Consider the following 27,656-nt stretch of genomic DNA (forward strand, 5'->3'; position numbering starts at 1 on the left):
CCAAGTCCTTCATGAGTCAGATCCTCAACATGAGAGACCTTTAGAGACACTTTTTCTTGAATTGTTTTCATTCATGTTTTCCCTTCTTGTGCTTGAAATTAAGTAGAACATGCAAAGTGTCCTTGTAAGTCTAGAAGAGCTCTCTCCACAGCATAAACAAAGACTCAGATTGAGAAGAAAGCCTCATGCAGTAGTCTAAGTGACAGGATTTTGTTTTCTGCAGTAGTAGGTAGCAAAGTTTAAAAAATGATGTTTTATTTAAATGTATGTGCATAGATATGTGCATTTTAAAAGATTATCTTATTTATATGTATGTGTGGGCATGTATGCATATGTATGTTTGTGAGTGTGTGTGTGTGTGTGTGTGCATTGTGAGTACCGGTGCCTGTGGAGGGCCAGCAGACCATGTTGGAAGCCCGGGAACTGGAGTTGAAGGTGCACAGTGTGGGTGCTGGTTACCAAACTTAGGTCCTCTAGATGAAGCAGCGAGCACTCTTAATGACCCCTCAGTGATTTAAAAGGTTGAACTTGGCCTGGGAGGAAATGCACAGTGATCACTTGGCACCAGGAGGCCAGACTCTCCCATCAGCCTCTCACAGATGCCCACCTCAGAGGATCCCAAAGACTCTACCCTAAGCCTCTCTAAAATTTAATATTTTCATATACTTTTCTTCTGGCAGTTTTTTTTGTGAATTGTGTTTGTGTTTTCCTAACAGTTGGACAGTGTGTGTCTTTTAGCAATAAGTTAGTTCATTTATATTTATTGTAATTAGAGATGTGCTTGGGTTTATTCTAGGAATCCTGCACTAGTATTCATTCACTACCGACTTCACTGCACCATAGGCCTAGTTGAAACTTTTTAAAATCTTATTTTAGATGAATTATTTTCCTCGATTTATTTTCTCTTTACTATTACTCATTTCAGTGAAAACTTAGAAGCTATGGTAAACTCACACTGTCAAGTCTAAAGTTGAAGAATAGCTTTGTACTCAACAAGGACTTTGGAATATTTAGAATCTATTTGCTTATGCTTCCAATACATGAATATAAACAGATGCGGGGATAATTTATACTTTTTAACTTCAGGCCTTATTGTGGGACATTTACCAAGATGTATCATCTCCTTCATTCTCACTCCTTGTGTCTCCAGAATAACAACTCCCTTTGCATTAGAATGCAAGTTCCTCATGGCTTTTGAGCTGCTTGTGGTCCAATGCTCAGCTGTTGTTAGTCTGCCCATGTCTCTACGTTGTCCTCGTTCTTCAAAGATCTTTCTGTTTGGTATAGAACTCTACAACACCACTGCAGTACCCCAGTTTTAGTCCTGAGAATGTTCTTAGAATTCAGCTATGTTCCTGACACTGGGCTACAGAGACCTTCTCTGCCCAGCAGTGTCCTTAGCTTAGCTGTTGTGTGTCTCTATGTGAATTTCTTTGTGTCTATCCTACTTGGGAACCAAGGGCCTTCCTGGAGCTTGAATTGGAATTTTCATCAGTCACTGTTACTTCAAATATTGCCTCTTTCACAATCTGCTTTGTCATTTCTGTATGAAACGTTGCTCTCAAATAATGTAGACTTTCTTGCTTTGTCAGCTTCTTGGTGTGTCAGCTTCTTGGTGTGTCAGCTTCTTGGTGTGTCAGCTTCTTGGTGTGTCAGCTTCTTGGTGTGTCAGCTTCTTGGTGTGTCAGCTTCTTGGTGTGTCAGCTTCTTGGTGTGTCAGCTTCTTGGTGTGTCAGCTTCTTGGTGTGTCAGCTTCTTGGTGTGCCACCTTCTTGGTGTGTCAGCTTCTTGGTGTGTCAGCTTCTTGGTGTGTCAGCTTCTTGGTGTGTCAGCTTCTTGGTGTGTCATCTTCTTGGTGTGTCAGCTTCTTGGTGTGCCAGCTTCTTGGTGTGCCAGCTTCTTGGTGTGTCATCTTCTTGGTGTGTCATCTTCTTGATGTGCCATCTTCCCAACGTGTCCCCTTCATACTGTGTCACCTTATTGTGTCATGTTACTGTATTCCTTTTGTCTTTCATCCTTTATTTTTTTCATCCTCTATGGTATTTTTGGACAATTTCCTTTCACCTGTACTCCAACTTATGAGTCTTTCTTCAGCCATATCCAGTCAGAATTTTAAATCATGAATCAAATTCTTAAGTTCAGCAACTGTATTGTTTGACTTCCTAAAATAGTACTCAATATTTGTTCAAACATGCAAAGCCATTTTTATTTTTTTTCTTGAGATTATTTTCCTTAGAATGTTGCCCTACAGTCTAGACTAAATGTCTCTCTGTGGCCCTCTCTGCTTCTTGGCTTCTACGGATTGTTCCCAGCAGACTATTTCATCTCTTGGTGACGTGTTCCTCACTCGGACCCACACATTCACCCATGGGAGCTCTTTGGAGACCATGCCTTCACAGTGAACTTATGTCTCCCTCAGTACTTTTAGGCAGATGATCTGTTAGTCAGGCCCACGGTATTGAATTCATCCTGGCTTTAATGAGATATTAAGATCTTGAATAACAAATGCAAGCAAGGGTAGCTTCTGGCTGCAATTGTGAACCTCCTTCAGCTGTTGCCTGAAATAGCCATTGTATTTGCCTCAAAATGTCCTTCATGGGCTCACCTGTCTCAGTCACCGGCTTGTGGCACTCCTTGGGGATGAATAGAAACCGGAAAAGGTAGAGCTTGCATGCTGGAGCACCTCGCCTTCAGAGGGTAGTCTGCCTCTGGACCCTCCCTGCCTTCCTCACTGCTTTCTGGCACCACGAGATGAGCAGCTCCCACACACTCCCTGCCAAGACGTGGAGAGCTCCATCCCAGCACAAGCTCACAGCAGCGGAGCCAGCAGGCCACAGGATGAAACCTCTGAAATAGTGAGTCTAAATAAATCTCCCTCCTTTAAAATCAGTCTTGAATGTTTCTCATAGTGACAGAAAACTGACTAACTCTTCATCTGTGTTTGGTATCAAGGGCGTTCACTGCAGGCCCCATGAATCTGTAGGAAGTGACGCTCAGGCAGTTAGTTCATCTGTGGCTCTCCCTTCCAAGAGAAGTATCTGGAATGTCCCTGTTCTCTTTGTTCCCATATCTTCTTTTTTCAAAGATTGTTTCTTTTAGAAACATGGTTATTTTATGTGTATGAGCACATGCCTGCATGTATGTTTGGATGGAGGCCTGGAAATGGAGTGACTGACAGTTGTGAGCTGCCATGCGAGTGCTGGGAACTGAACCAGATCCTCTGCAAATGCAGTGTTAATGCTCTTAACCACTGAGCCATCATTCCAGCCCCTAGGAGGGTTTAAAGCCATTTTGTCAGTTCTTAGTGGTTTTAGGGTTTTTGTATTTATTTGTGTGTGTGCATGTGTGTATATGTAAGTGTGTATGTGTGCTTGAGTATGTGTGTGAGAAAGAGAGAGAGAGAGAGATTATGTGAACCATACGTATGTAGGATCCTGTGAAAGCCAGACGGTGGCAGACCCTCAGGAGCTGGAGTTACAGACAATTGTGAGTCTGTGATGTGGGTGATGGGAGCTGAACTCAGGTCACCCTAAAAGCATTCTTACCTGCCAGGCCATCTTTCAAACCCCAAATTTTAGATTCTAAAAAGAGTTCTATGTAATCCTTAAAGTGGTTTCAGTGGGCCATATCATGTGGAATTCCCACCGGTCTCTTTCCCGTGGCAGCCCGGTGACTTTGTATGTACTTCAGGTACAGCAAAGGGGAACTTGACTGTGCCTTATACATATTGATGACCCCTGATTTCCGTGAAGTTTCCTATGATCATACGTCATGAAGTTGGAGGATTTTATGAATGACATAGGCCAAGGTGCCCCCACCAACCATGCATAAATGTTATGTTGAATGGGGGTGGCTTTACCCCTGACTGTTGTTGACTTTGGGGAAGCCACTCAGCCTTGTTGTGCTTATCTGCTTCAGACTATAAAATGGGGTGAATATTAGCAACCTCCAACACTGTGTTGACATGAACACAGCATGTCATTTTCCATTCCTTCCCAACACAGAGAAGATTGTAGCCATTGTTACTGCTGTCACATGACGCTTCCTAAGCATGGTATCACTGGGTCTTCTTGGAGGCCACACATATCCGCAGTTAGAATGGCTCCTAGTGGCCTTAATGAGGACACCCAACAGCCATACAGGGGACTGCGATGTCCAGGATTCTAGGAGCCTCTTGTGCACCCAGCCCCTCTTTATAATTATGTAGGTGCAGGCCTGCTCCACACAGGACAGACAGACAATAACAAAGTCAAATCTGTGCTTGCCAGTTTGGGGTTCACAGCCACTAAGACAAAGACTGTCTTCGGTGACCTTCTCCCTTTTAATTCTAGAATTAAGAACCAGTGAGGTAGGAGGGGAGGCTGGACACATTGGAATACTGAAGAGTCACGTGACATAGTCTCCAGGTGAAAGTTCACGACCCAGGGCCGGCTCTGGACAAAGTTGCCCTGGCAACTTAGGGCCATAGGCTTCTGTTGTGTTTCCTACCATATTCTCATGGTGGCCTGGAGACTTGTCATGGAGCCCAGGAGGCTGGGGATGGCTCTGCGCTGCCCTCAGTCCCATAATCATCCACCCCCTCACTTAATGTGATAATAGAGGGCTTAGCTCCTTGAGGGATTGGCACCAGGTCTTTGAAAACCACTGGGCTTCTCCCCACTGCTCTACAGCTGAATCTGATGTAGAATACATGTTCCTGTTCACTGCCATTTATGTGTTCGTTATCATTAACAGCCATTATAATTTTTCCCAGTGGCAATTACATGGATATTACTATATCTAAATCAAAGAGGACATTACAGCAATTACTGTCATGAGTTGATTGGGAACCACCTAATTTTTAAGTGACACTATTTTCTTATCAGCATGATTTTCCTTTGTAATAAATAATCTGCCAAGAGAGTTGTACAACCAAAAGAAGGTAAATTGTCTTTGCACAGGAAGTCCAGCCACTATCTCACACACTTGGTTTTTTAAATCAATAAACAGAAAGTGTACTTATAGTTTCTCCTCCCGGTGAAAAGAATACTTAGCACCTGAAGTCCTAGGGTTAGACAATGTTTTAATAGTCTGAACCCAGTTAGTAGATCGCCTCGGTGGGGATGTGTTGACCGCTTCCTTCTTTTGAATCTCTTTACAAAGTAGATGAGAAAGAGGAAAACTAAGGAACGAGAGGCAGAAAGGGCAGGCTGCCTTAGTCCTTCCCTGGGAGATAGGATCCCAAGTCTGGGACCCTAGCTGCACCTCTGCCCAGGTGGGTCTTTTAGTGGGGCATGCCCCCCACCCAGAGGTGGGGGTGTTTCTGAAGCTTGGGTTCTTCCTCAATCCGCATCCACCAGGTCAGAACTTCTATCACCAAGGGCTCATTCCAACGCCGCTGTGCTGTTTGTGGCTTGTGGGTCTTCTCCGGGTGTGGCAGCTGGCTGGGAGCTGAAGATATTCTGAGGGGCCAGGGGTGGCCATTGTTCACAGGTTCCTGAACTGCCTGCAGGTGAAGCGCTGGAGTCTGTCCCCAGATGGCTCAGTCTTCTCCCTGCTGCACAGCCGCTGCTCCAGCAGACGCATGCCTGCTCCAGCAGAGCTGACGCAGCTCTCTCCACTGGGCCAGTTGTGAGCGTGTTCTCCCAGTTACACCTTTTCGTCATGCACACATTTTGGGTCAATTATACCCACTCCTCTGCTATCCCAAACCATCCGACCATTCTGCTGGAATATCCTCCAACACCGCCCTCCATTTCCTCAGTCAGGCCACGTTTGTGTGACACTCGAGAATATACTTCTCTGGATCTTGGTTTCCCAAGGGATGGACTAAAGATGCCCCTCAGCCACCTTCCTACTCTAGGTCTCCAGTGGCCTCAGACCTACTGGCTAACCTGTAGATCCTCATGTACAGCTGTCTCCAACTTACCCACTTGGTGTGTTGGTCCTTGATATCACACATTTTTTTTTTTTTGCAGAGATGTGTGCCTCAGTTCCTCTGTCTGCCAAATGGGAGTGACAGTTACCTCTTAGACTTTTATGTGAGTGAGATTCCTGTGTAAGACTGAGGGACATTAAGTGCCTGGCTTACTCTATGTGGAATGTGTCTGATATTAGTGAGTTGTAATAGTTCCTTTTCAGCACTTGTAGTCCTCAATTACAAGCTGAAATACATTATTTTTGATAAATAGAAATATATGAGAAATACTAGAGTCAGGCAGTGATACACGCCTTTAATCCCAGCACTTGGGAGGCAGAGGCAGATGGATCTCTGTGAGTTCAAGGCCACCCTGGTCTACAGAGCTAGCTCCAGGACAACCAGAACTACATAGATAAACACTGTCTTGAAAAAAATTAGAAAAATTGATTTCAACATTTTATTGTCTACTACAAATATTTAATAGTACGTGTGGTTCATATTAGTATTGGTGTGGGTGTATAGATAAATGTGCTCGTGTGTGTGTATGTGTGTGTGTGTGTGTGTGTGTGTAATCCTCCTGTCTCTGCCTCCCCAGCATATGCCACATGCTGGATTCTGCACAGGGTCTGGGAATCAAGTCAACTCCTGATACTGTGTATCAAACCCTTCTACACTGAGGCATCACTCTCGCCCTCATATTAATGTTCTTAAGGGACACTGATGAATTGAACACTCTGTTCTGAAGATCTAAAGGAAGGAAATATAACAAGCATTTTGCACAGGGCCTCAAACACAGTGGGGCTTGTTAGAATCTCCCGCCTCAGCCCCATGCCTTTCCCGCTCTTAGAGTGAGCTTCACCACTTTCCCCATGAAGGCTGAGGCTGGCGAAAGGAACCATGACCAAGCATCTCCAGAAAATCTCAAGTATGGACGCTAGGAATCTTGTGGTGGACACGTGAGCCCACTCTCCTGTGACATGGGTCCCCCGGAGTGCCTATTGCTCAAGCTACTGTTTATCCTGGAGCCTAGAGTCTGTGGCTTCTTCCTTTTCAGCCAGTGTCCCACCTTGGGTACCATTCCTATTTCCAGGGCTCCTGAGGCTCAAGACTGGAGACGGGAAAGAGGAAGAGCACAAACAACGCTGCTGGCTGACGCGCGGTCATCCCCCCCCCCCCCCATTACATCCTCCGCACGAGGGTCTGGGAAATGTGAGATAAACATATGTGTGTGATAATGAGATTGTTGGTGGCAAATCAGCTTGGGAGGACAAGGAGCAATTAAGCTTGCTGACTTCCACAAGTTAGAAAGACGAGATGCTGGGGCTGGCCCCACTCATCACATAATAAGGCCCCGTCCCTGTCAGGCACGACACCTCACGGCTGCTGGGAGCTGGGTGCTTGCTCTTGCTCCTCCTTCACGCGGCCCCCACCAGGCCTGGCAGCACTGCCTGTCAGTCGCACCTGCGTCCACACACCCACCCGTTCTGAGCATAATCCAGCAAAACGGGGCATCTGTGAGGAAGGCTCACCTCTAGTTTGAACTGCATACCAATCCAGCTGCCACAAATGTGGGCGCTGCCTCTGAGGTTTCTGAGAAAACGTTCCCAGGCTGGGGAGATTCTGTAGAAGAGAGTGCTCTCTGAGTAAGTATGAGGGTCTGAGTTCAAATCCCCAACGCGCTTGAGAAGGCAGGCATGGCCGTGTGTACCTCTGTCCCTATAGCTTTTTGTGTGTGTGTGTGTGTGGAGGGGAGGTGGCAGAAACAGGAGCATTTCTGGGGTTTGCTTTGCGGTTGTCTGGCTCCAGGTTCACTGAGAGACCCAGTCTCGAGGGAGTAAAGTGGAGTGTGGCAGAGCCAAACACTACATCCTCCTCGGCTTCCACATGCACACACAGTTACTTATCAGAAACACGTGCACATGCGTGCACCACACACACACGTTTCCAGAGAGAGATACTCAGAAAGCTGAAGCCTGACGACCTAGATGGACCGACTGGTTGTGTGTCAACTTGACCCAGGCTAGAGCCATCAGAGAGGAAGGACCCTCCGTGGAAGAAATGCCTCCCTGAGATTCAGCTGTAAGGCATTGTCTTAATTAGGGAGGGCCCAGTTGGTTGTGGGTGATACCATCCCTAGGTTCTTAAAGGAAGAAAACAGTAAACAAGCCAAGAGAAGCAAGCCAGTAAGCATTTCCATCCATGGCCCACAGGTTCCTCCTGCCCTGTTTGAGTTCTCGTCCTGACTTTCTTCAGTGATGAACAGCAGTGTGGAAGTGTACGCCAAATAAACCCTTTTCTCCCCAACTAGCCCTTGGCTATGGTGTTTCGTCATAGCAATAGAAACCCTAAAACGCTAGCCCTCTCACACTTGTCCTGGCCACAGGGAAGGTGGCACTGAAGGGCTGGAGCCTGAGGCCTGGGTTGGCACACTGACATGGAGGAGGCTGGAAAGGCTCTTGCCCATAACAGCTGGGTGCAGGAAATTACAGGAGAAAATGGAATCTCGCTGTTTGTAGATGGCCGTGACCCCTGCCTTCATTCTCATCCCGTCCCTCTCTGCTCCCAGTGTAGTGCCGAGGTCTGGGCTGGGTAACAGGAACAAGAGAGCAGTGACTTAAACACCACACTTTGCAGAGCTGACCATGACGCCGTCTCCCAAAGTCAGGCTGTTCTCGGAGGTGGAAAAACCCCTCCCAGCCTTCAGGACTTTGGGTGAGTGGAGTGACAGGGGAGAGGAGAGAGGAGGGCACCCTTTCCTGCCCAGTTGGTGTTGCCTGGGAGTCGCTAGTACCCAGAGTTTCCCTTTCTCAGGGTCACTGGTGGCTTTCTCGGATGCCTTGTGGGTGATTGCCTCGGGGAAGAGACACAATCTGCATTGGGGCTCAGTTGTGATACCAGTGCTCGCCTGGCCCTGACTTTGGGTTCCTGGTTAGGGCAGGTTGTCCCTCTGCCTCCAGAGAAGGGGATGGCTGGTGACTTCGATGTCCCTGGTTGCATGACTCATAGCATGCCTTTTGGAATCCCATGTCCTCTGCATGGAACACAGGACAGAAGCATTTCAGTGAAGCCTAGCCGACTTTCTTTTATGAGGCAGTAGCTAGCCTGGCCAAAGGTTCCTTTTTATCAACTGTGACTTTCCAAATGAGAGCATCTCCACTAAATACGAATACAAGCCATGAGAACAATGGTTGAAGACTAGAGACTACAAGTTGTATAAAAATAGTGTCATGTAGCACCTGAAAAGAAGGGAACTTCAAAGTGCTTTAGGCGCACTCTCCCAGTGAGTGTGTGGCAACCAATCCCAGGACTGTGGCCGACAACCTGCTGTGTGTCGTGGGAGTACTGCCCTGCTTTCCTGGTCTTCGATTTCTCCATTATCTCATTTTCAGCATCCTGCTTTGGTCTAGAATTGTGTGATTCTCTGGTCACAGCTGTGAAGAAGGGATGCCTTTTACCCCCTGTGTATAAGGCCAATGCAATGCATAGTGTCCATAGACACTGATGGAAAAGAAACACTGCCAGGGAAAAACCATGGGAAGCAAGGGCCTGCACGGTCAGGGGGACAATTCTGCAGGTCTCCAGGACTGTGAGGAACAAGTCCCTTCCACTTGTCCCAGTGATGAGAACCAAGTTGTGTTCATTTCATTAAAGAAGGCGAGGCCTGACCCTGGCTGAGCTTCTCCTGGCGGCAGTGATAAGCTGCATTTTCATCGGTAAACCTTCAACCCATACCTGCTTTTCTTTTCCAATAATAAAATGACACTTTGTGTATTTTCCCTGACAAGATAATTCAACCTCCCCACTTGGAGGAGGAAGGCACCTGGAATAATGAATTGTGAAAATTTCTTATGCCTCTCTGTTTTCCTAAGCTGAATTCCTGCCAAGCCTGGGGCCTGGCATTGTGACGTGGAGAGCTAACTCATGCCTTCAGGCATCTCCCTAGCGTTTCCATCTCCACCTTCCTCTCTAGCTGGTGTTCCCAGGAGAAAGAGAAACAAACCCGCTGCTATCAATTCTGAGCCATCACCAGGACAGGTGTGTTACACACTGTGTTGTATCTGTGGCTCAGACTCATTATCCTTTCCTTTCATAGATGACAAATGAACTAGACAAAGCTGAGACAAAAGCTGTGTCCTTTAAGGATTTTTTCATACAGTGAAAGATTTGATATTTGAACTCATGTCCCTCAGAATGAACCAAACACTCACATACATACCCCCACACATATATCCACACATGCATACCACACACACACCACACACACATACACACACCACACACACATACACACACACACACCACACACACCATTACCACAATATATACACACTACTACCACACATATATACACACACACCACAAACACACATACACCACACACACCACACAACCACTACCACAATAGATACACACCACTACCACACATATATACACACACACCACACACACACATATACACAGACCACACACACATACAATACTACATATATATACACACACACCACACACACATATACATACACTACACACACCATACACACATACACACACACTACACATACCACACACGCATGTACATACTACACAACACACACATATATACACATACCACACACATGCCACATATACTACACACACACCACACATATATATACACACACACATACATATCACACACACACACACGCACACATGCACACACGCATGAGTACTTCCCACAGCACTGTGTCTCTGGAGACTTCCCTTGCATGGCTGGTGCAAGATCCCCTCAGCTGAACACAATATGAACCTAAGAAGTCTCTTACTAGAAGCAGGAAAGCCATTCCTGCATGAGACCCTGGCACTGAGGTCCAGGCTCTCCTCAGGACTATCTGTGCCTTGCCTGTCCAGTAGCCCAAAGGCTACATGTGGCCAAGGACGGTTGTGAGCATGACTCAGCACAGAACTGTAAACCTATTAAAACACTGTGAGCTATTTTTTATTCTTGTGAAACTCTTAAGTGACTTTATCTAAAGTGTGGTGAATTTTGTAGACGATAACATCATGCAACAGACTCCAGGTTGGACACGCCCATTTCCCTGACACATGCAGAGGTCAGAACTGCCCACAGACTCCAAACTTCAATCCTTAGACGGTAGGTGACCTTGAGACTTTGGAAGTCTGGCATTTGTTTGGAGAATGTATATTGGAGCACTTCTAAATTAGCACTTTAGACAGATGTCAAGAGAACACCGAGCAAGAACATTAAAAAGAAGAGTTTTATCTATTTCGCCGACAGGTGGACCCTCTTGAAGCGCGTGAGCATCTTCTCCAGAGCCCCAGGTGCTCAGTTTCCTTTATTCGGTTTTCCAGGTGAACAGTGCCAGGTGGAGAGGTCCCTTGGTTGGCCCGAAGCTGCGGTGTGGGATTGAGCAGCACTGCAAGGCTCTCAGGCATCATTCCCAACCAGAAACTGAGAGGCGGATGTCTGCGTGTGAGCCTGCAGTGGACGGCTCTGCTGTGGAGGTGGGGAGAGGGGGTGCTGCTTGCATCTTTGTGGCAAACACACCATGGCCGAAGGCTTGCCTAATCGAGTGCTGTACTTAATGTATGTGGAGGAAAGGGGCGGGGAGACTCGCCCTGTGTTCTCGTGTGTGGCCATACATGTTAGAACATGTCTTAAGGACCTGAAGTGCGGTATGAATGAAACCTGCATGGAACTCAGAGATGAGAGTGACTGGCTGCCTAATTCTGACTGAAAAGGCAGGGGATACAGACAGGTGGGGAAGGGACAAAGCTGCCTTGCTATCACCCTAACCTGTTTGCCCCCTGAAGGGCACTTCTTTGTAAAACTTGCTGATACAGCTGACCCAAGGAAAGTCCCCCCAGCGGCAGAGACCTCAGCATCTCTCATGTCCCATGAAAGATTCTGCAGACTCTGAGCTGTTGACAGCTAAGGAGGCACTGCTGGGGCAGGGGAGGCCATTTGGTTCTAAGGCGCAAGCATGGGAACTAAGGACCCACACTAAAACAAAAGGCTGGGAGGCAGGCCATGGACTTGGGACCCTGATGCTGGAGAAGCTGAAAGGGCAGATCTGTGGAGCTCCCTGGCCAGGCACCCTGACCTAGTGAGGGTGTTTAAGACAGCGGGAGATTGCAAAGAGAAAGAATGAAAAGAAAAGAGACCGAGGAACTGACGCATCCTGGCTTCTATATGTACATTATTGTCCACCAACATGCATATGTGCATATGCCTGCACGCACACACACACACACGCTTACACACAGAGAGACAAACACACACAAATACACATAGACACCTATACACATACAGACACACAGACACAGAGACACACAAGACTCACTCACAGACACACATGGATACATATACACACAGTGACACAGGCACATTCATGGACACACACAGAGACACGCACACTCACGGACACATATACACACATACTCACTCAGACACACATACACACACACCTTTTTCCTCCCTAGTCTTTCAAAAGCTATCTACTTCCGTTTATTCCTACCCTGGATCTTCCCCTCCACCCTCCTTCTCTGAATTTATCAACGGTTACTTCTAGTCTCTTGGCCCCGCCTCCAAGCTTTCCTAAACACATAAGAATAACTGATTTTTCTTCTGCTGGTCTTCTGACTCTCTGGCCCATATATATCCTGCATCACCCAGTTCTGTCCTCCTCTGTGGGGAGGGAAAGAACAGAGAAGGAGAAATAGACACGGCCACTTTTTCCAAGTGAGTAGCTACTGTGACCACAGTTACAAGCCCTATGAGAACGGACGGTTGCCAGGGACACTGAAGGCTCTGGCCAGTCCCACTTGTTCCCACCTTCTGACTTGTTCCAGGGCTCCCTCAAACTTACGATCTTGCCAGCTCCCCTTCCTGACATTTGTCCTCAACAAAGTTCCACTGTGATTTTCCCAGTGACATATTCACGAGCATGTGCATGTATTGTAACTTCTCCTTTCAAAGGCCACAGTCTCTTCAAAGGTGATCCTTCTGACTATTTAGATAAAGGCTATGTGTGTTGTCACGGCACATGTTTCAAAGGATCTGATCTGAAGGTGTACGAGACCTGGGGTCCTTCTTCCATCAGGATAATTGTAAAATACTCTGCTCCGCTGTGTGCAGAGGCTGCTGGCATTTTTATTTGGAGCTACTAGAGAAGTATAACCAGTGGTCCCAGGCCAGGGGGAGAGGCCTAGGTGTGACAATGGATTCAGCTTTAGGAACGGGACAACTAGGAAGGAGGTCCCAGGACTGTGTCCCTTGTAGAGCTGTACAGAAAAGCTATCAGGGTACCGTGCGCATCACACAGCATCTGGGTTCACAGCTGAGTTCCTGAGAGGATGCTCTCTGATGAAGCTGGAAACGGAACTGGAGAGGGCAGCTGCTTTCATGGTGGGATGGAGGTCTCTGCAGAGACAGCGGAAGTGAGCACTTCAGTATACACTGTGGTTCCCAGACCAGACCGGCAGTGCCGGGGGCCCCCGGGGAGATGCGCGTTCCTATGTCCACCCTGTACTACTGAGTCAGCACTATGAGTTTAGCAGGTGACCTGTGTATAGATTACAATATGAGAAAAACAAGCTTGGCCTTAGTCTGATGACTGTTGCGAGTCAGGTAGGGATGACCGGAGGTGTCATAAAGTGTGTGTTCTGACCATCCCACCTTTACAGTGGGGGTAGGATTAACACATCAGTATCTATACCTTGTGAAGACAGTATTCAAATACGTAAAACATGTAAATCCCCAGATGCCTGAGACATGTCAAACTTGAAATAAATAACTTCACCCGGTAATGATTCTTTAATTTTGACTTCTGGACAATGAAGAGTTGTTTTATTTAGTTTTTTTTTTTTTTTTAAACAGCTGAAGTGATGAGGGTCCCTTCACCTCAGCTTCATTTCAGATACACTGATGGGCTGGGGTGTAAGTAATTCCCCCAAACTTGCATCGAGTAAAAGCCCTCAAGGAGACAATTCAATTTCCAAATGTAAATTCCAGCCACATGTAGAGGGAACACTATTGCTCCCATCCCCTGGTGAGCAATGAAGCTTCCTCCAAACGTGATTGCCTCTGACATCGCTGCCGTTCTCTGGAAGTGGCTTTTCGACGTTAAAAAGAGCCTGCTTCTGCTGGGAAAGGATTTGCTCGCGGAAAGTTGAAAGTTTACGCTTGTTATGCATGGGTTTGAAGGGAGAAAGACAGAAATGATGAGGGGAGACACGAATGTTCAATGTCATATGGTCCGGAATGGCTTTCCCCTCCTCCCCTTAGCCTTAATTATGATCTGTGTAAGGGTTCTCACCACAGCCTAGCAGGAAGCCTGCGCCCACTGAGGTCGCCTCTCTGCAGGTTCCTCACCTCTAAGCAGCTGCTGATCCCAGTGAGGGAGTGTGCCCTCCCTCATGGGCTGAACTTCTAAGGTGAAAAACTAGATCTCAGTTAGAATAGCAAATTCAAATTTTAGATATTTTTGCTATGACAGCAAATATTCCGGTGGCCAGTTATGATGTTTCTAATGGGTAAAAATGAGCATCAAACTCATTCTATATCCAGTAAATAGTACAGAATTTATATCTGGCAATATTAGTATTTAAGGACACATTGGCAGGAAACCTTTTAGTAGCAAAAAACTAAAGTGTGTGATAGTTATTATTTTTAATTGGTGTGTGATTTGGAAGGTATGTTTGTGTATATGTGGGTGCATGTGTGCGTGCGTGTGTCCATGCCTGTGGAGGTCAGAGGTCAAGTTCAGGTCTCATTCCTCAAGAGCTCCTCCTTGTATTTTGAGATATGGTCTCTCAGTAGGACCTGGGGTTCACTGATGGTTAGACTAGCTGACCAGCTAGTCCCCAAGGTCCTCCAATGTCTGCTTCCTAAACGCCAGAATTACAGTTATGCACCACCACACCCGGCTTCTTGCAAATGTTCTGGAGATTAAACTCGGGTCTCCAGTTTGCAAGGCAGGCCCTTTGCTTGCTGAGCTATTTCTTCAGCCCTAGTAGAATGTCTAGATGATAAACCAAGTTGCTGGAGCCCCAACTCTACCAAAGTCTAAACATGATACTTTCCCTGGGTTTGCCACAGTCCATTTATGTGACGGTTCTCCACGACGTCCAGCCATGGTTCCGAAACACCTGCCAGTTATGTGCTGAAGGACCTTGGGCAATGCAAAGGGGGCTGTGCAAGACTCTCCTGATAGTCTGAAAGGGGATCCACCAGCGTTCTGTCTTTTGAGACCACTGGACTCTGACGCTGGGTAAACAAAGCGCCCATTCTTCCTAAGCCCAACTCGACATTTGTGTGGTGGGTTGAGCTAGATTATCTTCCAAACTCCAGTGTTACCAAGTAACATTTGGTCGTATTTGGAAAAGCCAGGGAAAGATACACTTTCCAGAACTGTGTTTCTGCTGGAAGTGGTACCTGTGAGCCTGCAAGGAATGCTGGGGGTTGGCATACAGGGTCCTACGTCAGGTGCTTTCGAGTGGGACATCCTGTATCCCTTCCATATTTCTCTACCTTCCAGTGACCAAAGGAACTGCTGATAGCAATCACTCTGACCCTGACTGCTTCGTGTGTTTAGAAGTAGGCAATGTCACGAGACTCTCTTCTGAGCCCTTAGCACAGATTTGTCTTTTGTACTGGATGCTGCCACCCAGCAGCAGGGTATGTTCTAATTATTATTTTAATTTTGTGTTGGCAGAAAGACACTTTGAGGGAAGCCCTTCCTTTGGGGGGCTATTCAGATCTCCAGACTTCTGGCTCAGGGCTTCTCAGCACACATGAAGAACATATTGGTTTCCCCCCCAAACCGTCCTCTGTACGGCACTTACCCTACTGCTTGCGGGACCTATGCTACGTTTCCTCCGCTCATCTGTGCCTCCTGGGATGAGGGACCTACACAGAAGGGAAAGTCTACAAAGGGCAAAGCCAGCATATCCAAACAAACATTGCCTGGTACTTATGCCAGGCATGCCTCACTGGCTGTAGGATCAAAGTGAAGAATTAAACAGAAGCTTCAGGCTTACATAATCAGAATATGCACCTTACTTGACTTTCTCTCTCTCTCTCTCTCTCTCTCTCTCTCTCTCTCTCTCTCTCTCTCTCTCTGTCTCTGTCTCTGTCTCTCTCTTTTCATATCAGGTCTTTATTACAAGAACTTCTTGAACTGACATATACTGGTAAGACATTGTTTTGCATTGGGTATTATGGGTTTTCAGGGGACAGGGATGGCAGCAAACTCTCCTGGACTGCTCACGGTAAGAGTAGCAAGGTTCTCACAGTGAACATTCCTCCTTCTGAGTTGATACAGTGTGGCGTTAAAAGGCTAGAAGAAACAGAAGTTCAAGTTCACAGCAGTGCTGCGCTGTTGACACTCCAGCCCTGCACTCTGACTTCTGTGCTGTGATCTTAAATGCGAGATTCTAGGTCATTGGGAGAGAATTAGTTGTAGAAGCTGTCCAAATAAAGCCCAAAACAAGCCAAAAAGTTCCCAAACAAAACAACAAAACAAAACCCTAAACTGAAAAACAGTTCGCATATACACTTTTAAATGAATATTATAAGTAACAAAATATTTTTAAGATTAAGTATAAATTCATCGGATCAGACCATTTTGCATTGAGCAGCCCATAAAATTTGTAGAAATCAGGAAATTAGCATTCCAAGTGCACAGTCCTTGGTCTTATCAAATTTATTCTGAAAGTTGCACGTTGCTGGTCTGACTTTATGGGATCTGAAATATGGTATTTACCCCATGCGAGCATGTGGCAAAGTCATCATGGAAAGTATTCTGGGCCTTGAAGAAAGCTCCATTTTCAAGGGAACCTTGACTGTAAATTTATACAGCCTGTGAGTTCCACAAGGGGTTAAGACATTACAGGTACAAGTCAGGTGGCTATTATAAATGTTACCCAAATAAAAGCCCAAAACAGGAAGCCAAGAAACAGGTCCCCAAGGCAGGCAGTGTCTTAAATGATATCATCTGTCAAGTTTACAGCATCTTGTGGTGGGGGCACAAAAAGGGTTTTGTGGTACTGGGACATTATAGCGTCATCAGCCATGGCATCCCTCCACACACAGCTCAGGGTTTCCACTTTCATAGGCTGCGGCTACTGCTCACACACTTGCGTTAGATGAGTACTGCAGGAAACACGAACGGCCATGGGCAAGAGGCTCTATTCCTTTCCTAAGAAACTCCATTCTGGTGCGGTCAGACAGTAACAACACATAGAACCCATCTTTCTTTGCAAACCAGTTCCTAGATTTTTTTTTGTGTGTGTGTGTGTGTGTGTGCGCGCGTGCGCACACACACACACTAAAATTAATCAGCATCTGCAGTTATTGTGAAAAGAACTAGAAATTATATTGTCTGTTGTGCTTTTGTGCACTCGAAACAGGTTTGAAGGGATAGAAGTTGACTTTCCAGAAGGCGCCCTACAGATGTCTTTCTCAGGAGGTAATGCCTTCTCCCTCACTGGGCCAACAACCTTACACCAAGAACTGAGAATTCATTTATCCCACATCTCTGCTCTGCCCTTGTCCCTTCCCTAGAGCACAGCTGACAATGGCCCTGAATTATGAATGCACTTTTTGTGATCTGAACACGGTAGAGTGTGGACCCTTACGCTATCTCCCCTCCTGTTAGTGACTGGACCCCAACAACAACCCAAGGGGACCAAACTGATATTCAAGTATAACCACAGATTTAAAAATAATTTTTCAAGCGAATTTTAAAAAACTTTAAAACATATTTTAGGAATTATTGGAACAGGCAGAATCATTGGTGCTTGTTTTCTAAGCATAAATGAAAACAGAATGCATCATAGTTTCTCTGGGGACAGAAAGACATGAGGTTTCTTCTGTTTTTTTTTTGTTTTTTTTTTTTTTAATGTTGTCTTATTTTAAACCTGGGTGTTTGAATTTTACTTTTACATCGCTGAATTTAGTATATTCCCTCAAAACATAATACATTTTTATTCTATAGCTTACGGGATCCATCAGATAAAATGTTGGTCTTTCATCTTTATTACCCTCCCATTAAAATGAAGAAAACCGGGACTCACTTCAGTTTAGAAGAGGCAATTTAGTTGGTAATGTCCTCAGTCCTTAAGCCTTTTCAGAGGGAGAGTGCATTATCACCGAGATTTCACACATCTATCTGCATAGGAAGCAACTGGGCCTTTCAGACATATACTAGGTTAAATTTAATAATAGTCTTTGATTAGATTATTTTATTACGACGTTTTTCCATTACCAGTCATTTCCTGAGCACACTAACATTCACAGAGCCTGCCCTCCCTCCCTGTCTGTTTGTGTCCGGGAGATCTAGCAGAGTCTCCCCTGCTACAGTGGCCGGGTCTGAAAGGGACAGATTAATAACTGCGCACCACATTGGACGCGCCTGCCTCTCATGTCCCTTGCACCGGCAGCCTTCTGTGATGACGAGGACACAAAGAGCCTCGCGTCAGGCTGCTACCCCTCTTCATAACTCAAAGGCGTCACAGTGGCAATAGCCTCTGGTGCTATTCGTCTTCAGAGCAGTTGTGACACTGCGGCATGATCCATAATTTGGCAGCTATTTACCGTGACATTTCCCTTCAGTGCGGCCATAACATTCAGTGAAGCCATTATTTGGTTCCATTTACCATATAAATTGTATTGTTGTGCATGCATGCTAGCAGCTACATTAGGTACCTGGAAATGAGTAAATCTTGTAAAATAGATACTAACAGCTACTCAGAAACAGGATCTCTTTGCTCCTCAGATGCCAGCAAAGGATTCAATCTTGTCTACAACATTCACAGAGCTCTCTTAATTGCAGACCCGTTTATTAAGCCCGTTTGATGTACTGAAACCCAGGACTTAAAATCATCCAACAGGCTTCACCTTCAAACGGTAAGGCACTGTGGGGTTTTGATCCCACGACAAAAGTGGCAGGCAGCCTTTGGACACAGAAGGTGAAGGGCATGAGACCAGCTCTGGTGCAGTTTGAAGAGAAGCTGCTCGCAGGCTGACAGACAGGACTGCACCAGGACACAACCCTAGAGCAGGTGGCTCCTTTCTCTCTAATGCCGAGAAGCAAAGTTGGAACACAGGACACCTGTCATTCTGCTTCCACCACCTGACATCAAGCCTTCCACACCACGCCTTTGAGGGGAAGCAAACGGTTTTGATTTTGGAATTAGTCTCCCATGTTTGGAACGAGGTGACATTTGCTCTTTGGGGACAGGAAGTAAGCTGTTTTTAACCTTGAACATGCTAGAGTGAGCCCCCTTCTGTGATCCCTGCTATTACATTTCCTGGGGAGGTGGCATAGAATCTTCTCCTTCCTTTGCACACACTAGTTCTCCCGAAGTCCCCTAAACCATAGCTTGCTTTCCCAAACCCACTCTGTTTCTAACAGTATTTCTTTCTGGAACAGGAACATTTTCCTCACAATCTTAAAAGGCTGTGAATTCAAGCCACCAATGAACGATCCATCACTCTCCTCCCAATAACTAAACAGGATCAAATGTGGACAGTTCTCCCCCAAATGTCTACTGAGATCTTTGGGGCTCCTTGCTAAGCATATGGACTGTGAGCATACCTGACCCCAGCACTACCTGGTCACCTGGGAAGTACTTATTAACACAAGAGCAGCCTCTTCCAGCAAAGGAGACCTGGTGAGCGGTTTGAAGACCGACTTAAAAATCTCATCAAGCTGGGGACATACTGACTTGATCAGGTCTCGCATCAGGAATTAATTTACTTCCCTGGAACAATAAAACCTGGACTGAGACCGTCCACGACTAAAGAATCGAATGTAAACGTTAGAGAACTTTTATTGAAGCGTATTATTTTTACCCCCAAGGAAAGGGGGGGGAGTTGAATTCATTAACACTACATTTTTGTTTTAGGAGCTATTGTGTTCATTCTAAGGCATGGAGAACTCTTTTTCTTTCTCCTTTGGTTTCCGTCATTGTTCTGTTGTCATAGTTTACTGCTGACACCGTGAGGTAATTCAACCACAAGTTTTCCAACATTTTCCCCCGTGTACATATAGTCAACAGCCCGGAATATGGAGTCCAGGCCGATGAACCTTCCCTCTGGAGCTAGGTGCCCCATGTCCACCTCACAGACCAGTTCCCCACGACTGTGCAGCTCCAGCAAGTGTTCCATGGCGGCCTGGTACTTGGATAAATAGTGGTTCAGAAAGAAGCCCTGGAGTCTGGCAGACTTCCTCAGGAGCTTCACAGGTAGAGCTCCTGTTTTTACTGGTGAAAGCCCCGTAGGGCTTTGGTAGCCAGAGATAAACCCAATCACCATCAAACGCCCTTTGATGGCTAAGGCATCCACAGCCAGGTCAAACATGGTTCCCCCAACAGACTCGTAGACGACATCGACACCTTCGGGGTACTCCCGCTTCAGGACTGTCGCCACCGGCTCTGCTTTGTAGTTGATGGGGCGATCACACCCAATGGATTTCAGAAAAGCTAACTTTTCCTCTGAGGAGCAGGTTCCAATGACATGGCACTTGGCTATCTTTGAAAGTTGTACAGCAAACTGGCCTGTCCCCCCGGCGGCGGCTGTAACCAAAACCTTCTTCCCTTCTGACAGCTCTCCAAGTTCTTTCAGGCTAATGTATGCAGTGGTGCCACTAACCAGCAGAGTGAGATACTCGGGTTTCACTGAAGGCACCGGAGTGGCAATGCTGGCTGGTACCACTGTATACTCAGCAAAAGAACCAGGAGCCATATAAGCCACAGCCTGGCCCACTGAGTACTTAGCACTAGCAGAGAGGCCTAAGGCTACCACCTCACCAATCCCTTCAAAACCTATGTCAAAGGGGGGCTTCACGGAAGGGTCATAGCGGCCAGCAGAATAGTTGATGTCGGATGCGTTAATACCAACGAATCTAGGAGAAAACAAACAGATGTATCAAGATTCTTTCTCTGTTAAAGACCTTCATAGTCTGCTTAGGGGGAAAGACCTTTCCAACCCCAGGGAGTGTGAAAGGGCTCCTAAACTATGGGACTTGACAGAATTCAGGAGAATAATAATTCCTGCTGCTTAGCTGAGGAAAAAAAAAGAATTTGGACATGTATTAACTTGAGTTTGGGTCGATTTTATTCTTTAATAGTTTTATGAAAAATAATTTCATATTATTTTAATCAGCAAGGGATGTATCTGCATTTCCTGTGTAGCTTACTTCTGTCCTCACTCAAAAGGCAAAACAAGAAAGAAAGAAAGAAAAAAAAATCCAGGAAGTCCTCACCATACACAAAGTTCACTAGAGCTCTGAGCTGGAAATTAATTGGTCTCTTAGCAGAGATGTTAAACAACAACAGTAGGATGAAATGTACGCAAAGAAGCCCACTTGTATTGATTCTGGCAACAATTTAACACTTTAGGTAATAATAATAATGACAATGATATTATTAAAGATTGATGAACATGCAAGGTCATTCCTGTGACATGTTACTGCCCTGGTGGTTTGAAACACCGAAGCAAATTTTCTCTCTGATGTAACCATGCCCAGTATGAACATATACATTTTGATTAATTGAACAGAAACTGGGGAGAATGATTTTTATGCAGCAATCGGCATTTTATAGCCTTTTCAGATGAAAAGGGAAGCAAGCCCTCACTGTATTTTTCTCAACAAAAAGCAGAGACACAGCCTGATTAATAGCAGATGACTGGTTTCGTTTTTGTATCCAGGCTCACGTTTAACTGTGAGGCCAGTATTTTACCAGCTTTTCTCGGTACCCCACTATACCTCACAGCAAAAACATCCCCATGGGGGCAGCGGCCCCCATCTTCTGAGAACTCAAGCGAGAACTAGAACACACGAGGACCCCCAAATTGCCATTTCCTCCCATAAGAAAGCGAAAAAAATGGCAGGAGAAAAATGAAAAGAATTCTCTTTTAATTTATGAACCCAAACTGTCTTGTGTAGGGGCACACTCTCACTATTCTCTACACAATGCCCTGGACTTCCAAACAGTTCCTCACAATATTCTCCCTTAAAGAAAGATCTTTCTAGACTGTGGAAATAAGAAAGTTGGAAATAGTTTCTTCCACCAAGGTACTGCAGTCAGCTTACCATGGCCCCAATAACTGTAAATTCTGCTTTCTGTACTCACAGATAAAGCCCAATAGTGAACAGAGGGGAAAATCAGTTTTGTTCATTTTTTTCAATATCAGAAGAATTCTTTTTCTTCTTCTTCCTTTTTTTTTTTGTTTGAAAAGGGGTTGGAAGTCTGCGTTCTCTCGTTGTTTTCTCTTTAAATTTACACAGTTCTCCAGCCCTGCTCTTTCTTCTGAATAGGGCTAGCTCCCCAGATCTTGATGCTAGACTTCCCAGTCAGCCCACTAGAGCCAGGTAGCAGGACATCATTGCCCTTCCTCCATTGGAAAAGCCAACTCCAGGAGAGAAGGCTGCCAGGGTGAAAGTGATCTCAAGGCATGGGAGCAGGGTAAACTCTACTCGTGGTAAACTCTTCCTGTTCTCCTCCAGGCTGTCCTCCTTTGGCATCTCAAAGTCCACAAGGGCTGATTCCCCTCAGGGAGTCTTGACTATGGCCCTGGGAAAAGCTGCTGGCAGTCAGTGCTGTGGCCCAGTGGGTGGGGTGGGAAGGATCCTCAGGAAAGAGGTGCAAATCCCTTCTGCCTCGGGGCAATTTGTCTTCCTTCCCCCCCCCCCCCCCCCCCCAGAGGTGGAGACCTAGCAGGGCACACTGGCGAAGCGGGGCAGCTGTGGCCAAGTTTGGATGGGCTGTAGCTGGACCGGTTGCTGATGGCCAGCAGGGACTTGTGCTGGAAACACCACAGCGATCACTGTGGCGATCAGCTTCAGCAAGCACCAGAGAGGTGGCACTGACCCGCAGGCCTGAGCCTCTTCCCGCTGGCACCTGCCCTGAGGCGCCCTGCCCAGAAAGTCCTGCACCACACTGGGGCGCTTCAGGGCGGATTTCTGCTGGAAACTACGAAGTTTCTTTCCATTGCCACCACTAGGAGAGACATCAAGGACTCCACGTCCCAGGTTTCTGGACCCCTTGGGCTTGCTCAAGTCCCAGGAAAGCCACGCAGAGCAAAACTAGCCAGCTCATGACCATAATCCGCGTTGCACCTCAACCTTGCCCCTCTTCTAACCAATCCTCATCGGGCCAGTAGCAGTTCCAACTATTGTCCACAGTCTGTCTTCTGGTCCCGTATTCTCTCCAGCGTATCCTGGCCCATGGTGCCGGGATCCCTGTCTTTACCTAGTACTTCATTCTATCACTGCGTCCCTGCCGCGGTGGTGGAGACCCGCCGCTGCCTCGGAAGCACCTTAGTCCTTACCTGGACTTTATTTGAAGTTGTGTGAGCCTTCCTCTCCTCAAGATACAAGGTCAAGGGCAGCGGGCTCAAAGGGAAAGAGGGGCTGGGTCAAGGAAGGAAAAAAAAAAAAGGAAGGCGAGCCAGAGTCACAGAAAAACAAAAACAAAACTCAGGAAAGATGCGCTGGCGCACTTGGAGACCCTCCCTGTACCACCCCCTTTGATTGAATATGTGTGCCAGTAATGACTGCAGGACCCCGGCAACCCGAGAGGAGGATACACTGTGAAAACCGAAGTCCAGGTACCCCACGAAAATTTAATGGGACCACAGCAGGCGGTTCCCAAATATATACCCTTCTCAAGCCACTTGGTTATTTATATTAGAAAGCGGTGAGTGCCTAGTACGGTTAGGTTACTGCAGAAGTGATGCGGGTGGGGTGGGGGTGGGGTGGGCTTTCCTGTGAACAAACACCTAACAGGAAAACTTGGACCACAGGAAGAGCCTTGAAAACTGGGAGATAAAGTCGTCCAAACCAGACTTTCCTTGAAAAACAAAAACAAAACAAAAACAACAACAACAACAACAACAAAAACCAGAAGAAAGAGAAGAAGGAAAAGAAAAAGAAGGAAAAGTTAAGGAGGGGAGGTATCTGGGCTTAGAGAACATAAATACTTTACCCTCCCCCATCCATCACAACGCCTTCCCCCACCCCCTACTCACTGCTCTTTCCAAAAAGGCTTTGCATTATCCTACACTTGAGCAGAAAATCGTTAGGAATATTTGGAAACGAGAAAAATCTGTCATTCTCACACACACACACACACAAATCGCACACAAAAAAATGCACTTGACCAGGAATATAGGTCTTTTTTTTTTCTTTTCAGAGGGCTGAGTGGAGGGGGGGAACTGAAGTTGTGCGTGAGGCGGTAAAGGTGCCGGCTGAAGGTGGAGCATCAATTCAAGAGGGGTTCTGTGCACCCCCTCAACACACTTTTCCTTGGTTGTAAACTTCACAGTCCGAAATCCATGCCTAGCTTGCATGCACTGCCCTTCTTGTGAATGAAAGAATGTATTTTGCTAACTGGATTGAGGTGTGGAAATAGTTCACTGCAAGAAAAAGTCAGAAGACTGAGCACAATTAAAACCTCCCAACACCCTTGCAAAGAAATAAATTTGGTCTTAGCCCACTCATTCAGGGGAGATTTTTGTTATGCTAAAAATGAGGAGCCTCTGAATAAAAATGTAATGCAATTAGCAATACTTAGGAGGCTGCTGGCCCTGGATCCAAATGAACCAACTTGCGGTTAATTATTAAATTCTGCTCCTTAAAATAAAATGAAACCGGGAAGAACTTTGACACTGTCCATAAATATAAAAGATCTGCCTTCATTTGAGAGGTAGACTTTGTTAGAGAACAGGAGAGAGGTAAAGATTCTGCCTGCTTCTAACTCAGAAACTGGCTTCATTCCTCCCTCCCCCCGGGGTCGTGGACTCAAGGTAGAAGTTGGAAGTCAAGTTGTTCATATAAAGCACTTGTATCAAAGGGATTCTTGGCAGACATGGAATCAAAATAGAACAACACGAACAGCTGAATTTTCCAAAATGGAAGGCTACTATTCTAATATCCGAAGGAACACCCAATTCCAGACGAACGAAGATGACCTTGGGGATACGGGAGTGCTGTGGCGGCGAGACATTTAGAGAAGGGGAAAGGGGGCCAGCTAGATCGAATAAGCTTGGTGGGAGAGGGATGCGGGAGATCTCCAAGAGTTAAATAAACTCCAAGGCGAGAGGCCCCCACACCAGTAAAACAGAGTAGCCTCCAAGGCTCGCACTGGAGTCCCACCTCGATGTTGCTTGCGCTTCTCCCACTTCACACCCTCTCTTAGCCTGTCCCCTTGTGGTACCCCCTCCACATTTCACACCTGTTTCAACGAGGGATTTTATGTAAGCGGTTGTGTGTGTTTATTAGTGTTTACAGTCAAGACTATATAAACCACAACAATAAAAGAAAATGAAAGCCCGGCGTGGAACTTTTTTTCTTAACTCTCCCGTGAAGTTTACTTGGAAAGGTTTTCAGTCTATTCTCACCTCACCTTATAGCAAACCATTGGTGTGCTCTGGATGTCCTATGTGAACACAAGCTCGAGCCCTTTTTTAGGTTGGCCGCGCTCAAATATTTACCCTCCACAGACTCAGCATTTCATCACACAATGAAGCACTCCTCTGCGCCCTGAGCGGCCACAGCAAGCATGGGAAGGATATCCACCCTTTGAGGCACTCTCCACCCACGGACTCCACTCAATCCCACCCACACTCAACCGCGAAGGTTCCACTAGGGTTCCAAAGGTTTCACAGTCAGCTTTTCCAGTCCTGCAGTCTTGTTTGGACAGTTGACAGCACTCTTTAAAGTGGACTGGTTTGAACTAATGAATCTTTGCACCCAGCTAGTTGGGAGGGTAAGTTTCGTCATTTAGACCTTCCAGGGGACAAAAACATTTTCTGGTCCAGAGTTTACAGCTTGGATCCAATCAGAACTCCTCCCCTCCGTAATTCTACCCAGCTTCCAACACACCATGCTGGGACCTTCGAATGGAGCCCAGGAGGTGAAAGGGTACCATGGACTCCTCCTGACAGTCTAGCAGTGCGAGGATGCACCCAACAGATCTCTGTGGTATCGCCTGGACTGAGCACAGTGAGGTCTCACACTCCTCTTTCACCCCTTACTAACGATTAGTGGTGTGGAAGATCCTTAAGGTGGGAAGCATCAGGTAGACCGGCAACAACTAGTGAGCCACCGAAATGTCTGCGGTGCATTCAGGCAAATGCAGCCGTGCCCCCGCCCAACGTTTGGCCCAGCTTGCTGGTGCACGCCCCCGCTATGCACTCAGGGGACAAAACACAGTCAAACGGTATTGACAACACGCAGACTAGGTGCACACCAACACACCCAAGGACAGGCTCCGCCAATATGAGATGGAGGGGACAGGAAAAAGCAAACCGAACAAGGGTCCCTTTCCTTCATAGCACCTTTACCTAAACGTCGCAGTGTGTGTCCAGGCTGCTGCTGCTCCACTAAAAATTATGGCAACGCAGGAACCGTGGGTGCGCGCGGGTGGGCCGGGTGGGGAGCCTCCCTTTCTGGGTCCCGTCGTTTTTATTTAGGGAGCGGGAGGGGGAGGAGGGACGGCTGGGGGAGGGAGGAATCCCAAATTAAAATAACCCCCAGATAAGAGGACGTTTGGTGGCATCGGGTATTCACACCAGCAAGTCACATTACATTCGCCTTCGCCAGATGGCGGCGGGTTCAACTTCCCGGGATCTTGCAAAGTCAGGCTGTGCACCCAAGCGCGCGCCGCAGTGTGGGCAAGCGGGCGACCCGGGACAGCCGGGAGCCCAGCTGCGCAGGCCGGGGACCGGGACAGGGTCACGCGCCGGGCTCACCGGTTCCGGACGAGGAGGTCTCCGTCTCCGGGGAGCGGCACTGGGCAGTCCCGGCGCAGGGTGACGGCCTCGCGGAAGTTAGGGCTCAGCCGGGTCACCACCAGCTTCTGCATGGCTCGGGGGATGGCGGAGCCCTGGAAGTCCAGGAAGTGACGGGCGTACGACATGTCCACGATGGCTCGGGCCCCGATTGCCGTCAGCCTCAGCATAGCCCGCGATCGGCTCCGCCCGCTCCTGCGCCTACGCTGGCCCGGGTCGCGCCCAGTCCCGGCCGCTTGGCTCTGCTCCGCTCCGCGCGGGCGGGCCCGCCCCTCCTCCGGCCCGCGCCCTCCCCTAGGCTCCCGCCCTCCCCTCACCGCCTGGCTCCCGCCCCCGCCCTCCGGCCCCGCCGCGCGCCGCAGCCCCCGCGGAACCCGGGCGCGCCACCCCAGGATCTCTGCCCGGCCCCGCGGCCGCCGCAGCCGCTGCTCCTTTAATCTTTTTGTTTTGGTTTGAATCCGCTCGGCTCACTCTGGCCTAGGATCTCCTCCGCCCTCCCCTTTCCTCCGGGCGCGGGAGAGGCCCCGGATATCCCCACCCTCCCCACGCTCTGCGACAGGATTTGATTCCTCCACCGGGGGCGGGGGGCGCCAAGCTAGAGGGCCAGCGCCCTGGCGATCGCCGCCGCCGTAGCCTAAGCGTCCCCGAGCGGCACGGCGGCCGGCGCAGGCGCCTCCCCTTCCCGTGCGAAGCGTTCACTTCCTTGCAAGGTGGTACGAATCAACCCCGAGCGCGGCCGGGGCGGCAGGGCACGGCCGGGTCCCGGGCCTGGGCCCTGGTCGCTGGTGCACGCGCACCAGCACCTTCCTGCTGGCCGAAGGCGCTCAGTGCACCACGCGTCCCCGGCCTAGGCCTCCCGGGCTCTGAGCGCGTCGCTCGCGCCTATGCTCTCTCAATCTGTCCCGTGCAAGTTGCAGGAACTAAGCCATTTTATTTATCTTGGCCTAGATTTCGTGT

General features: G+C 47.6%; 1 protein-coding gene across 1 annotated transcript; it reads right to left on the bottom strand.

Annotated features, from left to right (window-relative positions):
• Window positions 1-16,653: 16,653 nt before the first annotated feature.
• Window positions 16,654-26,988, bottom strand: Ptgr3 (prostaglandin reductase 3). The gene is given in 4 exon segments (XM_057788699.1): window positions 16,654-20,808; window positions 26,253-26,305; window positions 26,307-26,406; window positions 26,661-26,988. Coding segments are annotated over 4 exon segments (1,287 nt in total). The 5' UTR covers window positions 26,870-26,988; the 3' UTR covers window positions 16,654-19,883.
• Window positions 26,989-27,656: the final 668 nt, after the last annotated feature.

The sequence above is a fragment of the Chionomys nivalis genome, chromosome 14 (genome assembly GCF_950005125.1).
Source record: "Chionomys nivalis chromosome 14, mChiNiv1.1, whole genome shotgun sequence".
Lineage (NCBI taxonomy): Eukaryota > Metazoa > Chordata > Mammalia > Rodentia > Cricetidae > Chionomys > Chionomys nivalis.